The sequence below is a fragment of the Struthio camelus genome, chromosome 1, assembly GCF_040807025.1.
Source record: "Struthio camelus isolate bStrCam1 chromosome 1, bStrCam1.hap1, whole genome shotgun sequence".
NCBI lineage: Eukaryota > Metazoa > Chordata > Aves > Struthioniformes > Struthionidae > Struthio > Struthio camelus.
Window position 1 is genome coordinate 7,140,465 of NC_090942.1, and position 13,343 is coordinate 7,153,807.

Genomic DNA, 13,343 nt, shown 5'->3' on the forward strand with positions numbered 1-13,343 from the left:
TTCTCAAAGCTGCGATGTGTTAGGAAAGAATCGGTCTTGCCTACAGTGAACGGTTATTACGCTGTGGAATAATTGGCCAAAAGTGAGTTGTAGGATTCTACAGTTTTACTTGGCAAAGAATTAGTACCTTATCCTGGAAAACTATTCTGCAGTAATAAACATATTGACTAGATGTCGCCTTAGGTCTGTCCCCCTTTCAGCTAGGGATACAGGGCACATAAAACTGTCAAAGCAACAAATGATATTATGCATAGACAAAATAATGCTTTGCAACAGAATATAATCCTATTTTGAATATAAACATATCATTTCCAGATAGCTTTGGTTGCCTCATTTCAACTAATGTAGCTATTGATCTCTGTTCAAAAGTTAGCTAGCAACCATATCACAATCTTACAGGAGGGAAGGTAAATAAAATTAATTCCATAACTTACAGGACACACAAGGTTGTTACTTGGAATGATTTTTATGTTTGCGTTAAATCACTGCCACAAAATCCACCACAAAGCGAACTGTTTTCTGAAGTCAACTGAAAGAACCTAATTAACCATTGTAAGTACAAGTAAAACAATATTCCAATTGTATGCCTTTCCTCAGACCTATGATTAAATTATTCTATTTTATATTCTATTCTATATGATTAAATTATTCTATTTTTCAAAGCACAACTCTAAGTGCTCAGACAGTGTCAAATTCAGATCTTTTACTCTCAACAAATTGATTTTCAAAAGAATTCTGATTACGAGCTCTTGCTTTGATCTTCCAACTTTTGAAGGGAAATTAAAGGCAACAGTGTCCTTTTCAAAACGAACGAGACATGGAAAAGTTTTTTGAGAATATTTAGGAACAAATAAGAAAACTATTTTTTGAACTAAAAGATGGATTTTCCAGAGATAGAATTCCACTGATCATTTCCTTCTTCCTTCCCTTACGTATTTTATTTATATAATTCTCAATTTTGAGCGTGTGTCCATCAAAATAATTGAAGCTCTGCTGCTGTAATCAACCACGTTGAATTTCACCAAATAACCTTTGCACAGTACGTGGGTGGTGCCTACAGCAGATTCAAAAACAGCTTTCAGGAGTTTTGTTACAATTCATAAGCAAGCCGAAGCCAATTAATTAATATACAGGATAAGCCAATGTGATACTCCGCAAAATAATTATCGGGAAATATGTCGCAAGAAAGAATTTAGTACTGGCAAAGGATTGGATCATATGTGATTTTATGACTAGATCTTAGTTACCATTATTTGTGGATACTGTTGATGTTGCTGCCAATATGTACAGCACAATTCCGTGAACATAGCCCCTGTCCAAAGAAATTAAAGTAATGCCCACTGTCAGAGATGAAACAAAATTAAAAGATTTATCAAATTCAATTAAATACCAAAGCGGTGAGCTTTTATTGAAGTACTTTCCTGCTTTGGAGAAGATGACTTAACTATAAAGCTTTTACTTCCTATATAAACAGTGATTGAGAAGTTCATAGCAAAGTATACTTGTATTTCCACTACCACATACTGAAACATATGCTTCCTTGCATCTTTAGCAAAAGGCATGTTCTGCATACAAACTTTGAAGTTTTTCTAGCTTGGAATCAGAAGACCTTTGAGGAAATCTACAATCTGCATAAATAAGCGCAGCAGCACGTCTAATGATTTCTGAAGTCACTTTGTTTGAATATACACAAATATCAAGGTTAACAAAGTCTCAGAATCACATTCCAAGTATCTTGTAAAAAGAAAAAAAAAAAAAACACAAACACACAGTTAAGCTACCTTAAAACCCTAAAGCAGAAAAGAAATAATCTAAGAAGAATGAACCTCTTTGCCTTGCTTCTGATTTACATTCAATACATAAAAGTCTACAGACTTTTTTCCTCAACCATATAGATAGACTGCTTTTAAGTAGTGCTTAAAGAGAAGATACTGTACAGATCATTTACACTAAACATTAATAGCGATCCTGGATTTACATTCTGGCAGCTTCATCCGTATAAAAATCCATGCCCTACACAAAGTATATTCCAACATAAATTAACTAAGACAAAATGTTTGGGCAACATCTATTTGTTAACTGAACTGCAATGCTTTATCTGTCCACAATTGCTTCTTTTATGAAATAATCTTCTGCAACCTAAAATTCTAATTTAGTGGGGCTTTCATTTGGGTCCAGAGTAGAAGCACTGTTGTGTTTCTAAAATTTGTCTCCCAAGCCCTCTTTCATCACTCTTTTAATAATCAAAGTTAAGTGAAGCTTACTGTAGCCATTCCTTACATTCAGGTACTTTAAGCTTCTATAAATGCTAAATATAGTAGGAAGTATCTCTCGTAATAATGATTCTGTTAAATCTTTACATTTTAGAGCTTAAGCAGTAGCTTAAAACCAGACTCGAGAAAGCTGATGTGTATCAGTTTATTATGTGTATTGTACCTATTAAATCATATTTTTACTATATTCAGTCATTTGCTCAACTCCGCGACCTAATAGCTCTTTTCATAAAAAGAAATAGCTCATGCACCCCTAGCACACTGCGAGTGATCTTCTACCCGCAACAAGAAATTGCGGCTGTTAACAAAAACACAGTATTTGCCCCCACTTAGCACAATTATTCCCCAGCTTACTTTTGTATTTGCAATCAGATCTGCACGACTGGATTCACCTCACTTCCAATAGCCCTCTGCAGATACGCAAAGAATTGACAACCTGGACTAACTTAACTGAAGGAATGGATTTAAAATGCAAGTTTCAGTTCTATTATTAAGTGCAAACTGAAGAAATTCTGAAAGCCAGAACAATAGCAAACCCGTCCTTCCTTCCTTGCTTGGAGGAACCTACATGAAGGAAGAGTAGCAGAAGAACCACATGCTAGGTTATCACCATGATAATGTAAGGGTGGGGGGGGGGAAGATCCCATTCTTTAAACAAACAAAACAACCTTTCACTATTAAAAAAAGTAAACAGAAGAACGTCTTAAATGCTTTTGTAAAAGAAATGAAAACAGGAGTCCAAGACCACAGGAGAATTGATTAGTAACTTCTGCAGACATATATTAAGAGATAAGTGCAACCGTAACAGCACAGTGCATAGGCAAAGTTCCTTATTTTCCAATGGAAACCAAAATTAGCCAGACAACAAAAATACAGCTGAGAAGAATATATCTGAAATCCCACTACTCCGCTTTTGGGACTATAAATACCAACCCAGAAATTAGGCACTTTAGCTATTGTTCAAGTTACAGGTGGTTGGCTCCTGTTCTCTTCAGATAGGTCCAAAAGAGCCTTTGGTAGAATGAGTTGATTTAGGGTTCAGATTTCCTCCTTAGCTTAATGAGGTTCAAAATCAGCACTCTCTGTTGAGGACAATGACCTGTCCAAACCAGAAGTCAGCCTGGAGTAGGGCACTTCCAACTTCTCTGGTCGAAGTCACATCACTGAGAACACGAGTGATGCGTGAATACGGTTCTGAAGCTCGCAGGTCATCAACTGGGAGAGAGTCTGGTTTCCCCTCCTTTTCTCCCCAGGTCTGTTTTATACATTTTTTTCTCTGGAGAGTTATTGAATAAATGACTAGATACTCACCAGACTAACAAAAAAAAGACTCATAGCTTTAAAAAAAAAAAAAAAAAAAAAAGAGCTTGAGGAAAAAGTAAACTGCAAAAGCATTGAAGAGTTCCTCATACTACCCAAAGGCTAAAGCACACACTAAAGCAACATTTCTGACCACAGATGTTATTGCAGAAGAAAAGACCAATTTAAGGAGTTAATGCATTACTGCTGCAGAATGCCATACTCGCCCCATACTTTTAGAAATAAGTTCAAATGAATCATTACAAAGAAAAAGATTACAATGCAACCACCACCGTAAATGGACGCAAATGCTGAGATCAAAGCTTATCCTCTATCGTGGAAGCAGGGTCGTAAGCTGAAAGGGTCAGACTGGATAACAACTAAACAAAATTTATAGAGAGCTCACATATACTGTTTTGGTGTCAGTTATGTTTAAATAAAACTGCATTTACCAAGGTCTCTGAAACTTAGCCCCATCGCTTTCAACTTATCAAGAGCTCTTCCACTGATGGATGGTTTCAGGTCCCCCAGTTTTGACAAACTCCTCATTAATAATTACTGTATTGCTGTTGCATTTTCATACCATGCTTTGCAATGCAATTAAAAATACTCTTTTAAAAGTAGCCCTCTGTGACAGAAAGCAAGGAAAAAAAGGATGTTGTCTAATGCCAGTGAAGCTGAATCTAAAAAAGCACTTTGAATCTCAATTATTAACCCAAGAAAACTTCCGTTTCTCTACTTAAATAAAAATATCCTCAGTGTACATTAGGGCAGAAGGAAAGAAGGTTATTAGACTTGAAATTTCTCTGTGTGTGTGTGTGTGTTTTTAGCAGGTCCTCAATATGTTGATTAGCAACAAATATTTTAGAGCAAAATCAGTCTAGGGAAATGCACCACATATTATAGGACAGAATTTAACGTACACCATGTAAGACTACAGTAGCATTTTCATAGTAAGTCTGTATTCTCAGGAGCAAGAAATACCACACACACACAAAAAATCTCCCCAGTGAAAATGAGGCATATTAATGCATTTAGTAGAGAAGGGCATTAAGAGAAATGTAAGTCTTCTCTAAAACCTGAGAAGATTTTTTTTTTTTCCCCTGTCTTCAGCAGCGGGAAGAGGCTGAAATTAGCACACTTTCTTCCCAAGGGAGGGAAGAGTAAAGCCACTTTCCTGACAGTTCGGACCCTGTCTCCCAAAGCTGAGCGGAAAGGATGGGGAGGAGAAAACGACAGTGAGACCTTTGATTGACCGCAATATCCAAAACGTAATACGATTTACATTTAGAGCTGATGCGTTAAGAACAAACATTTCATTGATCTTTTAGCACATCTTCATGTCCCTTAATGAGTTTGGGAAAACTTACTGTGGCTAGAAAATTAAGGATATTAGCTGTGTGTCACTACCAACAAGAGCTTTTTAGCTTCCTTAGTAACCTTAGTGTTCTCTCCTCAAGCTTTGATAGGTAGACTTTTTCCTAACAGAAATCTGAAATTAAAATTATTCAAGAAACAGGGATTTTTATATATTTCTTTGATGATTACAAAATTACAGCCACCTTGCTCCTCTTTAATTTCTATTACCAAACCCTCTTCTATCTCAGTGTAACTTCTTTTGCTTCTGAGAAACCGTTTTTAAACCTCTTATCTGAGCAGACTTCAGGTGTGTCCCTACTCAAATCAGCCAGGTTAGCTGCTTAAGTAAGAATTACTGTTCTTGAAGATGTGATTCTGCAGGTGTGTTGTAAAAAGTGTCAAGGAAGGCACAAAAGAATACTTTAGAGATTAAGGACTGTTTTCCACCAAGACTCTGTATCAATTACCAAAAAAGGGGAAAAAAATGCAAGAATAACCTGTTATCATATTGCTTCCTATTCAAAAAGTTAGCGGTAAAAAAGAGAAACTTAAGTATTTCACAGCTCTTGATTGAACTCTCCGTTTCTTTGCTCTGCTGTTTTCATTTTGGCAGCACACTGCAAAAATGCATTATAGAGCTAATAAAAATGCAATGCATTTAAAGAACAAAGTTTGATGGAAAAAAGATCAGGTAAGCCTCAGTATCTTAGCAAACTGAAGAATAATGAACTCTGCTATTTGAAATGTGCCTCAGGCAACACAGTGATCTCCTGCATTAGCAAACTATTCAAAAAGCATGTTCACTACTCTAATACCGATGGACTAAAGAGAATAAAAGTATGAGTCAGACTCTCAGCTGCTGTGAATTGGTGCAAGTCCATCAAAATCAATGTGGAACTACCCTAAAAGTTAGAGTGCAAGAATCTAATCCTAATTTTGAAAGAAACTCAGGGATGTAGGGGGAAAAAATATATTTTCTACCAGTGGTATTTGATCATACATATTTTTCCTTCACTAGGGAAGAAAAAGAAAAAAAAACCTTGTAGAATTTAAAAAAAAAAAAAATCTGTCCAGCCTCACTACGCTGACCCCTGGATATCGACATTGTAGTGTCCATCAGGGTCCTCAGTTTCTCTTTATTGAACAGATAATAAAGTAAATAAAAATCAGAGAAATGTTTAAGCTGAATTACCCAAGTTAGACCGCAAAACCTGTGTGCAAGATAATAATAGCACAAGACAGTAGCACATTGTTATTGATACACGTTAACACAAAATTTGTTATTAACAAGTTAATATCCGAAAAGAATTCAAATTGTGTGGGCGGGAAAAACACAACAAATATTTTCAAGACTGCTGTAATTTTTAAATTGTCTCAGAGCAGCTTGTGCCTTTCACAGCCCACGACCAACAGTTAACGGGACAATTCAGTTGACGACATCTATCAACGAGTGACAGAAAAAAAAATTATTGAAAAGCTACAACAGGGAATTTACTTCTGTTCATTATTTGCATTTCATGTGTATTAAGGCCTAATCAACTATCATGCTTTCCACAATGCACTAGTCAACGTGTATTAGTCATTAATATATGTTTGCCAGGACAGACTAGACAAAAACAGCCTTGAGCTGTGCCTGCCCTCGATTCCAGAAAACAATTACAGTTTTCTTTGCACAACTGTAGTTTTAAAGAGCTTTCGTATAAAGGGAAACGGCGTGCCTCCCTCACAGCTGACAGTGTGGGATACACTGATAGATACAGATAGATAAAAGCATCCAAACACAATATGCACACGAGCTCTGCTAAAAAAAAAAAAAAAAAGGGTGGATAATATAAATCATAATTGCTAGTTAAAAAGGAAAGCTGAGGAATCTTTTTTTATACATTTTGCTTTGTTACTATCTGATGAAGGACAGAAATCACTACTTCCAACGGGTACCAAATGAACGATCCAAGTTGAGGTCTGATCCAGTCCGTTCCTGCACGGGGAACGTCGCTCGATGACTCAGTGACTGCTGTACGAAGGACCCCAGATCCTGGCAGCATGCGCAGAGACCTAAGCGAAGGAAGGTGCCTTCTAGCAGTTTGGCTTCTCCCACAAACAGGGAACAGGAGTTTCCCACGCCATCCTAGGAAGCCACTGAGGCTGCCAGCCTTATCCTGCTCTCTGACTTTCAGCCTTGTGCTAAGAAGGCCCAAAAGAGAACCAGCTACTGCCTGAAACTGGGGCTGACCTCGAGAGCTGCAAAACGCTGCTTTCAGCTCCTATTCTATTTTGGCAGCGCATACAAAGTTTAGGCTCTTCTGCGAACCCAAGGCAGCTAATGCACATGTGACCGTTCAACCTTAACATTATACAGGAAAAAATGAAACAGAATTAAGCTATCAGTCCTTCTAGACAGATGTTAAAAAAAAAGTCACCAACATAAATCTTTAAATATTCACCTTCATGATCTTTGTGAAAACTTCAATTCTAAGTCAAATTTTTAATAGAGAAATATGACTTTTTGAATTCTTGTACTGCTTTCAAACTTTTCAAAACTGCTTATTTTTACTTTTTACAGTCACTAAATTGCCACTTTTACATATAAAGATTAATCTCCACATTGTTCTTGAAACTGTAGCCTTAAAAAGAAAGGAAAAATCTTTCAAAATGTTCCTAGGAGGAGCAGAGGGCTTGCAGCTGCCCCCAGGAATACCAGATTAGTTCTCCTTGTTTTTTTTTAAACCATCCAAAGCACTAACAAATCAACTGAAGAATTCAAGTGGGGAAATCTCAGCTCCCCAGGCATTCCTGGAATGTCTGCTATGAACTTCAAGACACTCAGAAGTTCACTTATGATCTTTCCTGAAGTTATTCCCTTGTATACGATTGCTACAAGAAAAAAAAAAAAAGGCAACCAGAAGCATCCACAAGGCAAAGATCCCATGAAAGTGCAGACCACAGTGAAAAAAGTTTTCAGAAACCTTCCTTGAAAATTTAGCCGGGCTTCAACCTAAAGAACTACTTTTTCCTGGATGTAGGGTGTTTGGTGCTTGTTTTTTGTTTGTTTTTAGCAACATATTGGTCCTTCTCTTTTGTGTACTTTGAATACAAAATTGGAATTTTTGATTAAAGCATGTGTCTCTCAACATATGGTTGAGCCAAAAGAGAGAACATATCCAGGACACAAGAACAGCCGAACTTTTGCTAGGAATACCAAACACGTTCCACCTCATCCTTTTCCAAAAAGAGCCGAAACAGTTTTATTTATGAGATTATAGGTAACCATATTGCACCTGTGAGAAACATACTGATCTGTTCTCTCAAGACTCCGGTGTTCATGACTAAGATGAGCTCCCGAAGAAGGACTTCTGCTAGAAGAGTACAACTTCAATAGGCACTACTCCACACGTACCAGATGAAAATGAAGGCTCAAAAGTACTCGACGGAAAAAAGCCTATACCAGTTAGGACGAACAATGCTATTAGTACTGTATGAAACACCGTCGACATGAAACAATGTTAGTTCACCTTTCTTCTTTTGCTGTCCAAACTGAAATTGTGACAAGATTGGAAATGCTGCACTGTAAAGCATGAACCGCCATCAAAGTGCAGGCACGCAGCATTTTCTCTGCTTTCAGAGGGCACATCAGCATCCCAAGCTCAGCTGCTTCAGAACCCACCTGCGCCCTCAGCGCCACCTGGGAACTCTGGACTCTGAACAAGCCTTTTTCCTTTGGGGGAAAAAAGGGCACTGAAAGTACCAACACGTCCAGAAACCAAGATCAAGGTGGTTGTTGTTGGTTTTTTTTTTTTTCTTGGCAATGAGCTAAGCAGCACTAAGGCTGCTGCGAAGACAATAAAGGACAAAAACAATAGACAAAAGTTCCTCCTAGGACTGTCTCAATCACCTTCTTCTCAACTGAGTTTCCACTGCTTGACTCCATATCCAGAGCAGACAGGTTTCCTCACTACAGGTACTGGGCGTACGGGGTGTGTGTGAGGTGTTTGACTGAAGCTGAGCCTGGGGAAGGGGGAGGAAAGGTGTTTCCCTAAATGTCTGTTGAATTGTCTTCCTTCCCCCCAATCCTTGTTTCTGATATATATCATATATACATATATATGCATACACACACACACAGATATCCAAATACACTGATATATATACATATACACACATACACACCCAGAGATAGATAGATATACGTGCATATACACGCACACACAAACTGATACCTAAATCAGTAAGCAAAAGTTTGTGTTAACTGTAAACCAAATGACATAAAAATTCCCTGAGTCGAAACTGTTTTGTCCACATCACTGTATGGCTTAAATAAACCACAGCCACCATCGCTCCTTTGCAGCCTTGCAACAAAGGCAACTGTAAGGACAACTTTTTTACATTTTATCCAGTAATGAGCTTTTAACTGCTGCTGGTTCATACAAGATTCAGCCATATACAAACTACTGAAAACAATCCTTTTACGATTTAGCCCATCCCACTGACAAGGCTCCTATATTTTGCTTTCTTTTTGTCCCAAACCAGTCTTAAGCATGCCAAGACAGAGATTCCCTTCAGCTCCCCAGGGAGTTATTTCACAACTTGGCACGTTTGCTAGAAATACGTTTCTCACATCCAACTTTAAAACTTCCCTCTATTCATTTCAAACGATTAATCCTCATTATTAATAACGCTTTCGCACTTTTCAAAGTTATTGAAATAACCTGACCACACCAAATTCCTTTTCATATCTGAAGAACTTTCAGATTCATTTGCAGACTTACAAAAGAACAAATAGGAAGACAAACTGTTTGCTGTGGTACCAAGGCAGTAGTCATTAAGATTAAGACAGCGTGTTAGAAAAATATGGTCCGAAATATTGTAAACAGCCATCTGAACTGACCAGAGCTCCCCAACAGACATTCCACTATGGGCCTGAAACAAGGGTTAGTCTCAAGGTTAAACAGTCCACTTGAAGGCAAACTTCTTCTTTGTTTCTAACCACTACCAATTTCTATATCATTACACAAAAAGGGACGTCCCCTCTGCTACTCTGAATGCTCTCAGATCTATACATTTTTACCCACTACTACCAACCTGCTACCAGTATTACAGCAAGACAATAAAAGCCTGAGTGTCTTTAGGATCTCCAAGTTTACTAATTTCCGGTTTGACACACACGTAAGGACACTGGGACAAACTAAGAATTGTAGACCTCTAGACCAAACCTGTTCTTTAGAAGTCTGGAGCGCTTGATCCCACCAAACTGACCCTTCCTGCCCTATCAGCACTCAGCTTAACACTGGACACATGTTCACAGAGCCAGGGAAAGCTGCAGACAGGACACAGCCAAGGAGAAAGACAAGTTTAAAGCTATAAACTACTGATGACAATCAAGGCCTACCGTACTTGGCCAAGCAAGACCTAATTTTCTGACAGGTTCCCCACATCTGGCAGCATTCTGATACAAAAGACATTTCTCAGCTGTTCAGTATTTTAAGCTGTGGATGTAAACAGACATAACCATTGCGGACATCTTAACGAGATTACAATAAGCTGGATACTGTCCCCACATTTTCAGTTTTCAATGTGCATTAGACTGTTTTGTTAATTCTCACTGTAAATACACGGTAGTTGGGTCACAGGGAATTATTGGCCTTGACAGCTCAGTAAGGAACTGCTAGCAAGACACAGCAAGCAAGCGACTGAAGATATTTAACTCTGTCACTGATTGCTCGTTGCAGTGCTGACTTACCACCTTGCAGATTTTAACGAATGGAGTGGATCATATCCATTCAAGCCACTGTTTGAGGCTTTTCATACACATTGTATTTATGCTCCGTTTACCTTGCCAAATCTTAGAAACAGGAGTCTTTCTTTCAGAAACAGTAGATTCTGTAGGCTCCGTACTGCAGCATAAGTGAATCCCAGACTATAATTATAATCTATAGGGCAATACAAATTGTCTTTCCCTGAAAAGACATTTGATATGCCTATTCTATTCCTCCTATCAGGAGAGACTTATTTTCCTGAGAAATAAACAGCATCATTTACAATGAATTTGCTTTAAAGAATCACAGAGCAGCCTTGACAATACTCTCAAGTGAACTCTGCCTTAGACACAGATTAGCGTATAAACAAAGAGCGCTGTACGTTTAATGGAGAGATGGAACACGTACAAACATTGTTAATTTATGCAGTGCTAACGTTTATAAATCTTCCAGATTTCATCCCTTGAAGTTGACCCTTTAGAGAGCAAACCCTGCATAGACCTTGCATCAGTGACTAATGACATTACTAGAAAAGAAGTGCAGTCTAATGATTAGGGTACACGTACCCTGCCACACTGCAGAAATTATCTTATTGTTATATATGGATGCCCGCAGTAGCTTTAAGCTAACCATCCTAGCAGCTACAGCAGCATGGAAACTGGCACAGGCTAGCTTGCCAAGAAGCACCTCCGTAACCGCATCTTAGATATACTCCAGCACTGGAACTACAGCATCCAAGATTCACAAAAAATGACTGACTGCAATAGCAACTGTAGCAGACATTACGTATATTGAGCATGGAAGAACGTTACTTTAAAAAAAAAAAAAAAAAAAAAAAACCAAATATCACAAATCAAGTAACAGGAAAAGTTCAGTTTACATAGGTACTTAAACCAAGAATACCCTCCCAACCTTGAGGGAGCTTGACTCAGCTCCCACTGAAGTCAGTGGTGAACTTAGCAGCGGCGAACTTAGCAGTGGCTTCAAATATTTTAGCTTAAGAAATACTTCTGACATCCATCCTCCATTAAGAATGATTGTTTTCTTCCCTGTAAACCAAAAACGACGTGCTAGAGCTGTAGGTTACCAAAGACCTCTGTGTGTAAAAACAGAACAGTCCAGAAGTCTTGCACAAAATTGACTCCTAATGAAACGAAGACAGTGCACAAGTAAAGATGACCGTTTTAATTAACAGATTATGAAAACAATGACATTACAGTATAGGAGGAAGAAAAAAAAAAAGCCTAAAAAACACAACAATCCTGAGTACTAAAAAAGTACATTTCTCTGCTAATCACTCATTTTTCTAGACGGCCTAACTACACTTCACCACTTTCAGTGTTTGATATTTATGTTTGAACATATTAAGAGTCTTGATTGGACATTACAAAAAGTAACAATTCAGCTCGTGTTCAATTTCCGCAAGTTGGTATTTCCGACGTATTTCCATCGGCCAACCACAAAATTTCTAACGCAATTTAATACTATCACCTTTTATTTGCCAAAAAGACAGAGATTATTTCTTAAAAAGAGGTACTTGTGAACTTGTTCTGGATTCTGGCATTTTCTGACTTTACACATCGATGCAATATTAGGTCCCACATCTGCAGAGACTTCAATAGTAACTAGACGTTACTAAATACATGAAGTCAAATGAGATTTAACTTTAAAGGATGGAGTCAGGTAATTGTTCACGTACAGCTACAGTATAATCCTGCAGTTTAAACGATCAATATTATAATACATTTTTTAAAAATTGCTTTTGGGGACTTTGAAGTTTCCGTTTAAGTATTTGTGTTATACATAAAACTTATCTGCATGGTAACTCAACTAAAAAAATAAAAACACAGGTTTTTATATCATCAGCTGTCATTCCCAAATAAAATATTCAAAAATATTTTCACTCCCTACACCAGATTAAGACACAGAACTAAAAAAGCTAGAAACAGCATTGAAAAGCACAATGAAAGACTATCCAAAATTTACATAGCAAACAGATCTCCCAAGAGAGCTATTAAAAGAAATAATCAATGCTTTCACTAAGCAGGCAATCCAATAAAAAGGCATAATTATTAATAGCAGTACATGCTTAATTTTATTTGCTTTTCAAGATAGCTACTTACTGCAGAAACCCAAATCTATCTGTGACTTTGTAAAGATGATAGTCAGCATCTTCCCATGGTTCAATCTGTGCACCCTCTCGTCCCTAAAAGGGAGGGGAAAAAAGAGCCAGTAAAGTTTTACGACACAGTAAGCTAAAAAATACGAAGACACGATTCAGCCACTTCAAACAATCTTTGGGGTGGGGGGGGGTGGGGGGGGGCCAGGACAGGAGTCCTAAGCTTACCAAGCAAGAATAGGAAAAGTAGCACACCCACTCTCCCACCCACTATAAAAAAAGTATTTTCATCGCAGGAAACATCTTTTGTTCACTGCTAACACAGAGAAGATTTCAACAACAGATTTCAGCCACAGATTTGTAGTAATCTCCTGCTTGTCCTCGTTTCTCCCCAGTAGAGCATCAAAGTCCTCACACCAAAAAATTAGTTGATTGAGATGTTACCCAGAATACGCCAGCTGAGGGATAAGTTACTCACCTACAGGCCAGTGTATAGTGAAACCATCGTATTAGTACTACACAATATTTTAAACAAAAGCT

At 37.8% G+C, this 13,343-nt stretch overlaps 1 protein-coding gene across 4 annotated transcripts in view; it reads right to left on the minus strand.

Moving 5' to 3' along the window:
* Nucleotides 1–13,343, minus strand: part of USP6NL (USP6 N-terminal like) — a 115,942-nt gene that overhangs the window by 47,875 nt on the left and 54,724 nt on the right. For all 4 annotated transcript variants that reach the window (XM_068910784.1, XM_068910861.1, XM_009683013.2 and 1 more), the window contains one exon: nucleotides 12,808–12,890. In XM_068910784.1, the coding sequence (XP_068766885.1) occupies nucleotides 12,808–12,890 (83 nt within the window). The remainder of the gene's footprint in view (nucleotides 1–12,807; nucleotides 12,891–13,343) is intronic.